The sequence below is a fragment of the Pseudorca crassidens genome, chromosome 21 (genome assembly GCF_039906515.1).
Source record: "Pseudorca crassidens isolate mPseCra1 chromosome 21, mPseCra1.hap1, whole genome shotgun sequence".
Classification (NCBI taxonomy): Eukaryota; Metazoa; Chordata; class Mammalia; order Artiodactyla; family Delphinidae; genus Pseudorca; species Pseudorca crassidens.
In genome coordinates this window covers 16,455,120-16,469,570 of record NC_090316.1, presented here as the reverse complement: position 1 = coordinate 16,469,570, position 14,451 = coordinate 16,455,120, and the positions used below count along the sequence as shown (strand labels likewise).

At 44.9% G+C, this 14,451-nt stretch overlaps 1 protein-coding gene across 1 annotated transcript; it reads left to right on the top strand.

Annotated features, from left to right (window-relative positions):
• The first annotated feature begins 1,100 nt into the window (after window positions 1–1,100).
• Window positions 1,101–7,455, top strand: CLDN23 (claudin 23). Its single transcript, XM_067721621.1, has one exon. It carries the CDS (start codon window positions 5,727–5,729, stop codon window positions 6,606–6,608), a length of 882 nt encoding a protein of 293 aa, XP_067577722.1. The 5' UTR covers window positions 1,101–5,726; the 3' UTR covers window positions 6,609–7,455.
• The last annotated feature ends 6,996 nt before the right edge of the window (window positions 7,456–14,451 follow it).

Below are 14,451 nucleotides of genomic sequence, written 5' to 3'. Positions count from 1 at the left end.
ATTTCAAAGGGCCCCTAAGCATCTTAGAAGAAACATTAAAGTAACTATTGTTATTTGGTATGTTAAATTATATGGAAAACATTTGATAACTTTCAGCTCACACTACTGAACTGGGTAAGAGATTTAAAGAATTCTAATGGAAAAGTATTGTTTTGCTTCAAATCATATTTTTGACCCCAATGTTCAGGATGGAAAAAACTGTCTAGTGAGATTGTCACAGCGTATAACTACTCATGATGTGTATCACTGCTGGCTTTAAGTTTCCTGCTAAACGCACATGTACAATGCTTGTGTGACAATTGGGTATAAGTGATAAAACATATAGCCTATAAAATATTTCTCCATCAGCATACCTCTGTACTTGTCTGTTATGTCTGATTAGTTTTCCCCCAATGTGGATAACTAGGCCAATATATAAACAAAAAGTAGTCCTAGCACTGAGGGACATGAATGGACCCAGAGCAGGCAACTGAGCCACTCTGGCAAAGCTGGAAAAATATATTGATTATCAATGCTTTCTATGGAAAGATTTGCGATTAAAAGGGGGAAAATGATGGAAGAAATTTTCACATAGTGAGGTATGGGGAAGTCATTCTGGCTTATACATGATTTAATTTGAACTTTAGGCTAACCAAAACAGCCTGTCTGTGGCCTATTAAACATGCATTGTATATCTGCTTTAACCATTAAGAGAAAAGAACACATTCCGAGAATAATACAAAGATGCATTTTGATTATCATCCTCATTGTAATATGCCTACTAATTTTCAACTGTTTGTCCAGGTACTATGACAAAGTAATCAAAGGGAGATGTAATGTTTTCATAATATAAAATAATGACCTGAATGAACCTAGTCTGTGGCCTGGTAAATCTTCTTCCCCTGCAGTAGATGGAAATGGACAGGGTTGAAGAGAAGCAGGCTGTGTAAGCACAGCTACTGATTCCTGGGACCAGCCCTACCCCCACCATGCATCCCCACCTTTGTAAAGGAGGCAGCCTTGATGCTAGGCCAAGAAGGGTTAGAAGCCTCTAGAAGATAAAACTTACGCAATTTTTTTTCTTTTTAAGTGGCATGATATCCTGTGGTACCTTCTGATAATGTACAAGAGGGATGGCAAGTAGATTTTTGCTTTAGATAGTCAATCACTACACAGGAATGATATAGAATAAATTTAAACTGATTTACTGGAGACTTCCCTGGTGGTCCAGTGGTTAAAACTCTGTGCTTCCACTGCAGGTGGCACGGGTTTGATCCCTGGTCAGGTAACTAAGATCCCACATGCCGCGAGGCCAAATAAAAAAATAAATAGATTTACTAATATGGCATCATTATTCACAATAGACAAAAGGTGGAAACAACCCATGTCCATCGATGAATGAATGAATGTGGTCTATACATACAATGGAATATTATTCATCTTTAAAAAGGAAGAAAATTCTGACACATGCTACAGCATGGATGAACCTTAAGGACATTGTGCTAAAAGAAATAAGTCTAAGGATAAATATTGTGTAATTCCACTTACATAACTTGCATACAGTAGTCAAAGTCACAGAGACAGAAAGTAGAACAGTAGTTGCCAGGACCTGGGAGGACAAGAGAACGGAGAGTTGTTAAATGGGTAAAGAATTTTAGTATTGCAAGATGAAAACATTTATGTGGAGTCAACGATGTGAATGCCCTTAACACTACTGAACTGTACACTTAAATGGTTAGGATGATACATTTCATGTTCTGTGTATTTTACTATGATTTTTTAAAATGATGTATGCTGTATCTTCCTTTCACTGTGTAGGAATTTTACAAAATTTCTTTCACTGACTTAACAAACTAAGACTATTTATTGAGTACCTCCTACGAGCTAGGCACTATTCCAGGTGCTGAGATATAGCCACAAACAAGACCAGCAAGGTCCCTAGAGTTTGGAACTTAACAATGCAGTGGGAGATACAGAATATAAATAGGTCAATACACAATAAGAAAACATTTGGTAGTGATAAGTTCTATATAGAAAATAAATTAGGGTGATGTGATACTGAGCTAATTGGGGGCTACTTTAAATTGGATGTCAAAGGTTATCTATTTATTCTCTACAATATTGGGCACACAAAACTTGAAACCAGTTGTCAGGCTATAGGTCAACAAGGAAAGCTAATGACATGTGGATGGTCTTCGTTCACTTCAGGCTGTTTTAATGCTATTTAAAAAGAGAATGATCATAGTTTAATTTATTTTTTTAAACAGAACAGAGTCACGCATTTAGTTTTTTTGTTTTAATTTATTTATTATTGGCCATGTTGGGTCTTTGTTTCTGTGCGAGGGCTTTCTCTAGTTGTGGCGAGCGGGGGCCACTCTTCATCGCGGTGCGCAGGCCTCTGACTGTTGCGGGCTCTCTTGTTGCGGAGCACAGCCTCCAGACGCGCAGGCTCAGTAGTTGTGGCTCACGGGCCTAGTTGCTCCGCGGCATGTGGGATCTTCCCAGACCAGGGCTCGAACCTGTGTCCCCTGCATTGGCAGGCAGATTCTCAACCACTGCACCACCAGGGAAGCCCCATGTGGTTTAATTTTTATTCTATAACCTACTGAACTGGATTTGCCACTGGAAGACCAACAACAGTGTTTAGGGCCTTATTATGTGGAGAGAGTAAAATATAAAGACCTGATATAGGGACTCTGAGGACACCCCATAACAGCACACTGATCTTTGCTCCCCGGAGTTTGCAACATGATGGTATGTAGGCTAACAGGGGCCCCAGCATTAGTCCGTTTAGAATTAGTCGCTGGGAGCCCCCTATTATCTGGAAACGTAGGGCACTGTAAACAGATTCCTGCCTTACCATAGGGCCTCTCTGCAGAAAAGAAAGCTATTCTAGGGCCTGAGGATCAGTTTACACAGACGGGTACTAATCTCAGCAATAATTCATTCCTGCCACATTGTGATTCATGCTTTGTTTCTCACTCAGCCTTGTGATAAACTCAGAGGCCCAATGGAACAAAGAGCCCAGATCTAGAATCAGACGCCACACTTAGTGCAATCATCTTTTATTACCGTAGAAAGTTACCCCCACAGGGCTACACTTTTTTGTCATAAATATTGGAGCTACCCTATATCTCATTGTTTTCTATGCTGGAAAAAAAAATCATTCAAACAACCAACAACTTTACTAAAATGCATTAACAATATATTTTGACCAGACAGTCATCTGTAAGAGAATTCCGTGGATACTATGTGAAAGGAGACATGGCGGAAAAAGATAAAATGGATTTGTTGAGTGGCTACTATGGGCCAGGCCATCAAGATGGATTTTAGGGCGGAACCAAACAACACTATCCCTACCCTCAAAGAATTTATCCTTGCCCTAGACAACTAAGTGATTCAAGTAATAAGGAATTGTGGCAAGTGTTACAACAGAAGAGGGTGTGTATAGAAGTCCAATAGGAAAAGCTAATCTATGAGATTGAGAAACCTCCCAGAGAAAATGGCATTTAAGCGAAGATCTGAAGGATGCACTGGGTTTGGGAAGTGGCAGGCAGGACTCTAGGGAAAGAAAAGAGCATATGCCAAGGTCTAGAGGCAAAAGGGAGCACAACACTTCGGAAACAATGAGGAAAAAATCCAGTTTTCCTGAGTTGTGGGGTGAGGAGGTGGCGGGGTAATTGGAGAAATTGTAACCCTCGTGTACTGTTGGTGGGAATGGAAAATGATGCAGCTGCTATGGAGAACGGTAGTGCATTTCTTCAAAAAATTGAAAACAGAGTTACCATATGATCCAGCAGTTCCACTTCTGGAGAACTGAAAGCAGGGACTCCAGGAGATAGTACTATACCCTTGTTCGTAGCAGGATTATTTGCAGGAGCCAAATGGTGGAAGCAACCAAAGTGTGCATCAAAGGATGAATGGATAAATAAAATGTGGTAGATACATGTGACGGAATATTATTCATCCTTAAAAAGGAAGGAAATTCTGACACACTATGAACATGGATGAACCTTGAAGACATTATGCTAAGTGAAATAAACCAGTCATAAATACTGCATGATTCCACTTGAATGAAACATCTAGAGGCCTCAAATTCATAAAGACAGAAAGTAAAATGGTGGTTGCCAGGGGCTGGCGGGTAGGAGGGGTGTTGGTGGAATGGGGAGTTATCGATAAATGAGTAGAGTTTCAGTTTGGGAAAATGAAAAAGTCTGGAGACGGATGATGGTGATGGTAGCACAACACTGTGAATATACTTAATTTCAATGAACTGTAACTTGATGGTTAAGATGGTAAATTCTATGTTTATGTATATTTTACCACCATTTTTTTAATTTAAAAATCTTCAAAAAACAAAAGACCCATCCTTGATATTGTCTACTCTAGAATGTTCAAAATTACTTCAAACCAATGCTTAATTAACTTTGATTTTTAGAAATAATAATTTTTAGGAAACTGTAAAATCATGATTCTCACACAAATGTAAAATGAACGCGTGTCAAAGATTTTATTTAATTTATTAAGGGAACCAGTATGTTACAACCGATTTAAAGAACAATGCAAAGGACACACATATATAGGCAAACAGGCCTGCTAAAGTGAATTTACAAACCAATGCCAAAGCAGTCTGTATCCATCGGGCAATAGTCATTAACATTCTACTGACAAACTCATTTGCGTTACTATGGACAAAAATCACTTGTGACACTACAGGTGTTCTGTAATTTACAGAGTTGTAAACAGCTCAAAGACAATGAAAGTCTCAGGACCCTAGAGGTGGACAAACCTGAAAAGTGTGCTAGACAGGGCACACACACACCCCCCTTTATTTTTTCGTCAGTTTCAAAATCTTTCAAGAGGCCAAACAAAGAAAATAAAAGCCTCGGTAATTCCTCATCCCAGAAACACAGTCGCTTTGATTCTTTTCCATCAAGGTTAATCCGGAGTATGGCGTCTTTATTAAGCAAATTAAACAAAATACACAAGTGCAACACTCTGGGACACGCTTCTCGACCGGGGGGACCCTCGGTGCACACCTGCCCAGCGCATCTCGGGCGGTTCCGCCCACTCAGCCGTGGGTTTCTGCAAGCTAACAGCGCAAAATTTCGAGGGGCCATCGGATCCCCGCTGGGGGTGGAGGGAGGACAGGCTACAGGTGCAGGGTCGACGGGCAGGGACCGGAGAAAAACTTTAGTTACCGAGATCTGCTGAGAAGCAGGGACCTGCGCAGTGCCCGGGCCAGGTGCGGCCGTTCGGGCGGCGCCTCTTTCCTTCCCCGCCCCAGGCCGACCTGGCCCCGCCGAGCCGCGCAGAGGTGCAGGGGCGGGGCGACCTTTGCTCGGTCCGAGTCCCGCAGGGCCGCGCAGCTTCCTGCTCGCCACTCCAGCCCCTCCCACCCGGACGGGTTTGGCCGCGGCTGCCGCCACCTCTGCGCGCCGGCATCTCGGGCCCAGGTTTCGATCAGACTTGCCCGCGAGCTGGTTTAGATTAGGCGGCTGGGCGGGAGGTAGGGCGGAGCGGCCGGGACGCGGGGGGCAAACTAGGGACGGGTAGCGGAGCGCAGACGGCCCCGCGCCGGAGACAAAGAGCGGCCGGAGGAGAGCCGGGCGCAGGACTCCGGGCGTGGCGGCGACGAGCGTGTGGACTTCAGGGAGCCGGAGTCTGGAGCGCTCTCCGGGGGCGCAAGGGCTCGAGATAGCAAGCCGGCGGCGGAGGCGGAGGAGTAGGCAGGTGCGCCGTCCAGGATGAGGACGCCGGTGGTGATGATTCTGGGCATGGTGCTCGCACCCTGCGGGCTGCTGCTCACCCTGACCGGCACGCTGACGCCCGGCTGGAGACTGGTGAAGGGCTTCCTTGACCAGCCGGTGGACTTGGTGCTGTACCAGGGCCTGTGGGACATATGCCGCGAGCAGAGCAGCAGCGAGCGCCAGTGCGGTCAGCCAGACGACTTGAGCTACTTCGCCGCCGAGCCCGTGCGGGTGGCGCGGGGACTCATGATCACGTCGCTGGCCGCCACGGCCCTGGGGCTACTACTGGCGACGGTCGGCGTGCGCTGCTGGCAGGACGAGCCCCACTTCGCGCTGGCCGGCCTCTCCGGCGTCGTGCTTTTCGCCGCGGGCCTCTTGAGCCTCATCCCAGTCTCCTGGTACAACCACTTCTTGGCGGATCGCGCCGTCCTGCCCGCCCAGTCCAGCCCGGTCACCGTGCAGGTCGGCTACAGCCTGGTGCTGGGCTACCTGGGCAGCTGCCTGCTGCTGCTGGGCGGCTTCTCGCTGGCGCTCAGCTTCGCGCCTTGGTGCGCCGAGCGCTGTCGCAGCTGCCAGAAGGCGCCTCCAGGCAGGGCGCGCCGCAGCAGCATCAGCACCGTGTACGTCGACTGGCCGGAGCCCGCGCTCACGCCGGCCATCAAGTACTACAGCGACGGCCAGCACCGGCCGCGGCCCGTCCAGCTCGGCGCCGCCAGCCAGCGCAAGGCCGGCTTCCCGATGCCCCGGCCGCCGCCCAAGGCCTACAGCAACCCGGTGGAAGTGCTCGATGGGGAGAAGGCTCCCGAATCCCACCACGGCGGGTCCTCCCGCAGCACCCGGTCATGCGGCAGCGCACTGCCCTGCGACTCCGACCTGTAGGCGGCGCCCCCAGCCTGCTCTGGCCGGGCCCTGTCTGGATGAAGGACTCGCCCCACCACGGTCCAACCTTGAACTTGGCTGTTACCTTTCAGCTGGAAACACCTGGCTCGGAGTCGGACCCCCGGACACATTCCTGTAACTGGTTTGGAGGGCGATCTTCCTTTCCTAGCCAAACTCGACTCCTTGGATGATTAGTTCAGGTTGGGTTTGGTTTTCTTTTTACAGAGTTTAGTGTTTCTCCCCCGAGGGATCAGGGCCCTCTTCTGGACGACAGCCTTTTCATACTTTTAGCTGGAGACATAGGAAGGGTGACTTTGCATCCTGCTGATAATAACAATGTCAGAATCAGCAAATGGAGGCTCAAAACCGATTTAACATCTCCAAACAACATTCTGAAATGCTGATGAACCTTGCATCAATATAATTATTATTAATTTATTTTCTGCTGCATAATTCATTTTCACACAAACTGTCAAGAGACCGGTACCTTTCTGGTTATATTTGAATGGGGCTGTTAAAATAAACATAGAGCCATGTAAATACCAGCAGCTTTAGTGGCTTTTATGGAATGAAATAACCTGATTAACTCATATTTACATTTCTTCATGTATAAATAGGATCTATCATTTTTATCACTTATTTTTGGTGTGAAAGGTGAGGTCACTGCAGAGTTTCTCTTCTAGAAGCCAGAAGGAGAATGAAGGGACTGATGCTGTATTGTTCTATTTCTTGGCTACCTCACCCTGGACATTAAAGACTATATATTAAATATTTAGAACAAAATGGAACCTGTTAATCACATTAGGCTACCGTACATGTATATATATCTCTTATTTATAAATAAAATTTGAAAGCAAGAGTTTTACTCAACTCACACAAGTTTTCTTTTGTCTTCAGTATAATCTTTAGGAGTTTAAGCATTCATTACTAACCATTTTCTGGCTGCCTGTGCACTGTTTCTGAAATCTAGCACTCAGATCTTTGCACCTCTTAGCATAAGATTACTAAAAGTAGCCAATGGGCCCCACTTCAATCCCTGATTGTTTTATTTTCAGGTTCATGCTGTTTTCTGTGCAAAGCCAAGTCTATTGTTGAAAAAACTAGAAGCACCAGTTTCCACATGAGGTGAGACTAGAAATCTTTTCCTCTTGTAACGGTGCTGCCTAAAATCACAGGTAGGCAGCTGTGTGTTCCATGCTCAGGACTAAACCTCTAGCAGGACCGGCTCCAATTCCAATTAGTTGGTTTTAAGGGCGTCTTGAACTGAACTGAATCTCATCTTTAAAACCTGCTGTCGAGGGATTTCCTTGGTGGCGCAGTGGTTAAGAATCTGCCTGCCAATGCAGGGCACATGGGTTCAAGCCCTGGTCCAGGAAGATCCCACATGCTGCGGAGCAACTAAACCCATGCGCTACAACTACTGAGCCTTCTCTCTAGAGCCCATGAGCGACAACTACTAAGCCCGCGAGCCACAACTACTGAAGCCCGTGCGCCTAGAGCCCGTGCTCCGCAACAAGAGAAGCCACAGCAATGAGAAGCCCGTGCACCACAACGAAGAGTAGCCCCTGCTCGTGGCAACTAGAGAAAGCCCACGGACAGCAATGAAGACCCAATGCAGCCAAAAAATAAATAAAATTAAATTAAAAAACAAAAAAACCCCACACCTGCTGTGGGTAGCCAATTCAGAGGTAGGAACATTCAGTGCAGTAATTACTGACAACACAGCTATAGTAGAACTAACTAAACAGCACACACTGCTTGTTAGCAGTGGACGGGATATTATAGATTCACTTCCCTTGCCATTTTGTACTGGAATCACCTATTTCTTTTTGCATCCAAACTTCAATGTGCTGGCATATCACTCAGGGATCTTTTTCAAATGCAAATTCTGATTCAGTAGGTCTGGAGTGAGACCTGAAACTGATTTCCTAACTAGCTCCCAGGAGGTGCCAATGCTGCTGCTTCACAGACGTCTGCTGGGGCTGCATGGCTTTCACTGTGACTGTGCCCCACTCAAATTTCAATCCCAACTGGCAGCACGTAATCAGACCTTTGAGAGCTATTGCCTAGATGAGTTAGGGGACTTGATTTAGGGAACAGAGCCAGAATGGAGAAAAGGCAACCCTGCTTTTTTCAGCTGACACCTCAAAAGGCAGGAATTGGGCACCTGAGAAGTCAGGACCTGGCAGACAACATAAAGATTTTGGGTTTCTGGCAAGTACCGAATCTACTGAATCTTGCCTGCATCACATTTCCATTGTTTCTAGGGAATCTGTGGTAAAAAACAATCAATACTGGTGCTTTGTATGTTTTTACTTCTCCCTGCCCAGTTACTGTCCACTGGCTTATATCCAAAACACTTCCTCTTTGGTGATTAAGATTTGCTCTGAGTTAGAACTGCATTTTTGCCTCATCCACAGAAATAAAACAAAAAATACCCTTAAGAAAACTTAACTTCTTTTTGCTATAAAAATATTCAAGATGGCATGAGACTCCTACATCAGGCAGGATCTGGGTTTGACCTGGGTCTTTCTGTGCTACAGCAGGAAAAAATGACAATGGGCTTGAGATTCAAGATGCTGGAGGAGGCTGGAGCCTCAGGAGTTGCTGTCGTTGGTGAGCACTTATCCTAAATCTAATACCCAACTAGCCAAGCAGCTACACCCCAGTGAGACTCTAACATGAAATAGTACTGCCTCCCGGCCTCAAGCCCTTCACACCTCTGACGCGCATCACGACTCACTTTTTTTCTTATTAGACTCTTTTTTAAATTGAAGTATAGTTGATTTACAATGTTGTGAGGACTTACTCTTAATCATCCTACTGACACACAGAGTATGTGTCCCCATTAATGGGTGAAGTCTTTTCAAGATTACTCAAGCTCTGCCTGGAGGAGTGAGGAATCTGTGAAAGTAGAGCAGACCCTGCACTAACACAGCGTCTGCTCTGCCCATCTGCCAGTCGGGCTCTGATCTAGACACCCACCCTCACTAAGGAGAAGTAAGGTTTTTGGCACACATGCTGTTGATCCCTTGTGGAGGTGCTGTCAGAGATGCTTCAGCAGGCACCCTCCTCTTCATGGCCTAGATCATTTGTAAGTTTGGGGGCACCTGTCATCCTGTCAGGACATCTTTGGATGCCTTGGAAAGCAAATTTATTCCAGGCCCAAGTTTGTAGAACTTGCATACTCTAGAGTGAGAAAGATAAACAAGGAAAATGAAGAATAATAAACCAGGGTCAAGGACTGGAGAAAAAAGGCAGTATTTTAAGAAAGGTGGTCAGGAAGGAGAGGGGGCTTGTGCAGAGAACTGAAAGAAAAGATTGGACATCAGAGAGAACAGCAAACTCCAATTTCCCAGTAAAGAAATATTAGTGAAAACAGGTTTCCATAGTGGTCTTGGTACTGGCTTGCTTTGCTTCTCCTTCACTCTAGACAGGGATGGTAAGGACAGGAAGAAGCTGGGGGTACAACTGAGTGAATCTGAGGGCCTCTTCTGGTCTAATAGCTTTTTTTGGAGGGAATACAGTCTGGATTCAGTCTGTTGTATAGAATATTTTCAGAGTCAAATATAAACAATTTGATATAAGAATAGCAGGTAAAGAACATTCTATTCTGCCAATGTATAGACAGCCTCACAGCACGGTAGGCAGAGAAAGATCTTTCAACTTCAGAGCCTCATCACATCCGCAAAGTGATGGGAAAGTTTAATAACCAGAATCTCTCTCCCCACACTCACCTCACATCTTCACTCTGACCCTCCTAAAATGAAGGACTAATTCATCTTCAGAACTCTCAGGATCTTCCTTACCTATCATTCACTCTTAGCTTAAATTCCATTCATGATCTGGCCAAGGCTCAGGTTTTTCACCCTCATCACTTTCTCCTACACGCATACCCTAAACTGCTTTCCCCCATCAGCTTAGAGGTGTCATCTTTGAACATGTCATTTAAATGTTCAAATGTGTACTTTTCTTGGTGTACTTTCTCATTTTACCTCAGAATTTAAGGTAGGGGCATGGACGGCTTCTGTTTATTTTTGTAATCCTAGAATGGTTATAACACTTCTTCAGAGCCTGTTAGAAATTTAATAAATTAAAGTTGCCTCTAAAAGCCATTTCTGTACCCAAGTATTTCCTCACATTATGCATAGCTTATCAGGTACTTGGAAAGTAATTTGTGGCCTGAGGCCACTGGCTCGAAACCCAGGGGCAAGGGCTCACCAGCACTGGTGGGGAGGAGGCCACGGGAGCAGCTTTGTCAATTGGGTTACGATTGGCTTACAAAGACCAGTAGAGCACAACCCATGCCTCCTCTATTCCCAGACATTACAGATGAGATCTTTCTCCCTTTGGGAAGGGAGGAAAGTAAGGAATTCAGTCAATATTTCTTCTTTTTTTTTTAAAAATTTGGCCACACCACGAGGCTTGAGGGATCTTAGTTCCCCGACCAGGGATTGAACTCGCGCCCTCGGCAGTGAAAGCGTGGAATCCTAACCACTGGACTGCCAGGGAATTCCCTTAATATTTCAAGTGAAAACTTACGTGAAATTCTCACCCCATCTTCCCAACAAATTCTGCCCACATTCTGTTCTTTTTTCACTAAAAACAATAAAATGACCTCCTCCAGAAAATCTTTATGAAGCAGGACTGAACACAGGAAAACAAGGTTTAATTTGCACAAATAAAGGAAAATGTAGACAAGGCTGGAGGTATGGGGCAGACAGTACTGACCAGAGGGCTTGATTCTCCAGTGGGGCAAGGGGAGAGAGGGGCTTAAGTACAGCTCTACCGCATTCTTGTCCAGTGGCCAAGCACCTTGGCCATCCATGTGACAGATGGCCTGCCAACCCTCCCCCACCACATGGTTGCCTCCAAAAGAACTGCCACTCACCAAAGGGCTGAAGAAACTGCAAAAGTCACTGCAATTTTTCTAGAACGTGGGTAACAATATATTCCCTAATTATCGCCTAAGCCCTGCTCTTGCTGGATTTCAGTTTCTTCAGCTGTGTAACTGGGAAGACTGGATTCAGTGTTATCAGAGGGCCTTCCTGAATTTAATATTCTGAGAGTGAGGGTTAAGAACTAGAGGAGGCTGAGAGAAGAGATGTGAAATTTGAACAGTGAACGTTGGGGAAGCTGATTGACCCATAAAATTAGTAACTGACCTGAGAGCAACAAATTCCATATTCTAGTTCTCATTTTTCCTGAATTTCCTAAGCCACCCAGCAGTTAAAACAGTTGGAACTTAGCACAGCCCACCCATCATCCATGACCCCTCCCCTAATTTGTTTCCTAAAGAGAATAAGCACAGTCCATTTTCCGTATCTGCGGGCTCTGCATCCGTGGATTCAGCCAAATGCAAATGGAATATTTTCAATGCACAACCCATGGATACGGAGGGCTGGCTGTAAGGACCTTGAGCATCCGTGGATTTTGGTATCCACGAGGGTCCTGGAACCAATCCCTTGCGGATACCAAGGGACAACAGTATAAAATGCCTAATTTAACTCAACTGCTAGCAATAGACACAAAAGGTCAAGTTTTGTGTAGGGATCTTTGAGCCTAAACCATAAAACAATTAACTTTTCCAAAGCTCTTTTTCTTCTAGAAGAAAACTCAAACGTATTTACCAGGTTACAGAAGTTCAGTTTCTATAACGAAGTTCAAATTTTCTATCTTCTACAGGCTTACTGGTATGATTGTTAGCTGTAGAGAAATTAAGAAATTAATGTAGAGATTATCACACTAGCAAGCTTTATGCTTCATAACATGCCCGTTGCTCCAAATAGATAAGGTCATGAAATTGACATATTACAATCAATTTAGGGGATGGGATTGTTAGGAATTAAGTATAAAATCTTAAGTGTTCTTTCATAAAATTAAGCCTTTCTGGTGAAAAGGACATTGAGATATTTTGTGAATTCTTGAATAGAGAAAACGTAACAGGATGTGTTAAGTAACTTCAGATGGGATAACACCTAGTCACACATTCATAAAGGACCAAAAATAGGAAAGATATAAATAAGAGTGGGCAAGGTGGAAGGAGTGCATATGTGACAGTTTGGCTGCAGTAAGCTCCCTTTTCCCCAGGAAGAGCAGACAGGGGGTGTTTCTGGGGCCCAGACAGGAAATGGGTCTGCAGAGCAGAAGGGAGGGCTGAGAGTGCCATTCCAGCAGAGCCTACAAAAGTGGACTGAGCCAGCCAGGACACCAGCCCTACAAGTCTGGTGGAGGGTTAGGGTCTAAGGAGCCAAGGCAGCGGCTTAAGCATGTCCAGAAAGTGATAATTCTGTTGTATATCTTCCATACAGGCTTTCAATCTGGATGCTTTTGTGTCATTGGTATGCATTTTTGCGGACAGAGGCAGAGCTTTGCCAAGGGCAGGCTTGGCGGTGAGGATGGCTCTTGGGCGAGATGGCAAGAGAAATGTGAGATTCACCCTGTGGATGAGAGGGGTCTAGGGTACTGTGCGTCTGAGATAGGTTCTCTCAAGTACAGCTGAGCCCCAGAGGCAATTTTATGATGTTCCACGTTGTCTCCCAGCCTCAAGGAAGGTGAGCCCCCAACGTGTGTTCTTCAGGTCAGGTTGATCTGTACTTGGGAATTTTTATACTTGACTGCAAAGCACAGTTTGTTTTATGCACTACAACCCCAGTAATAAGCCTAGGACTTCTCTTTATCCTTGGCATCCTATACAAATTCATTCTGCAAGAAACTAAATATGAATAGTCTGGAAAAGCTCCAAGCAAGAAGTCTTCCAAATCATTGTGTTTATTAAAATTTAGTCTCATGTCATCAGTCTCAGGTACCAGGCTAAGCAGGCATTTTTGTGTTTTAATTCGATACCCAAATGGCCTGATGTAGGTTCTGTTAATCCTATTTTTATCATTGGGGTAACAGCTCTATGATTGAGTGATTTGCCCAGGGTTGCTGCTGTTGAACTTTAGACCATACTCCTGCTTTGTTACCTGTGTCCCATCACAGATTCAATGCCCTTGATTCCTTATGTGGGTATGAATAAAGTAATGATCCAGGAAGACACACAGAGGTATTGGCACAAAGGGGCTTTGGGATCTAAGTAGCGTTTACATGTTTCCCTAACGGACGTGAGCTGGTTGAGATGACTTCTGCTCCAAAGCCCCTTTGTGCCAATACCTCTGTGTGTCTGGTTTTAGAATCCAACGTGAATAACTAGGCCAAAAGATAAACAAAAAGTAGGCCTAGCACCAAGGGACATGAATGGACCCAGAGCAGGCAACTGAGTCAGTCTGGCAATGCTGGAAAAATATACTGATTATCAATGCTTTCTATGAAAAGATTTGCAATTAAAAGGGGAAAATGATAGAAGAAATTTTCACATATTGAGGTATGGGGAAGTCCTTCCGGCTTATACATGATTTAATTTGCACTTTAGGTTAACCAAAACAGCCTGTTTGTGGCCTATTAAACATACATTGTACATCTGCTTTAACCATTAAGGAAAAATGTATTAGTATTTAGTATTATAGATACTAAAACCCCACCAGGTGGAAGAAGTTAACTACATGATTACTAGACTGAAGCCATGACATAAGCTGCCACAATTCCGAGAACAGGCTTCAAAGAAATGGGAACAAACTGACCCTGGAACTGAAGATTACTGTACTTACAAAGTCAGCATGATGCTGATCAGACCACAGCCTGACCAATTTCAAGATGACTGTGCTCTTTCTGCGTGTAGCCCCCTCCCTTTACCTGCACAAGCTCTTGTCCACTGATTGTCACAGGGGGAGTTGGCCTTTGGACAGGAGTCTACCCTCCCCCTCAGTTGCCGGCTTGAGAAATAAAGCAAACTTTCCACCAA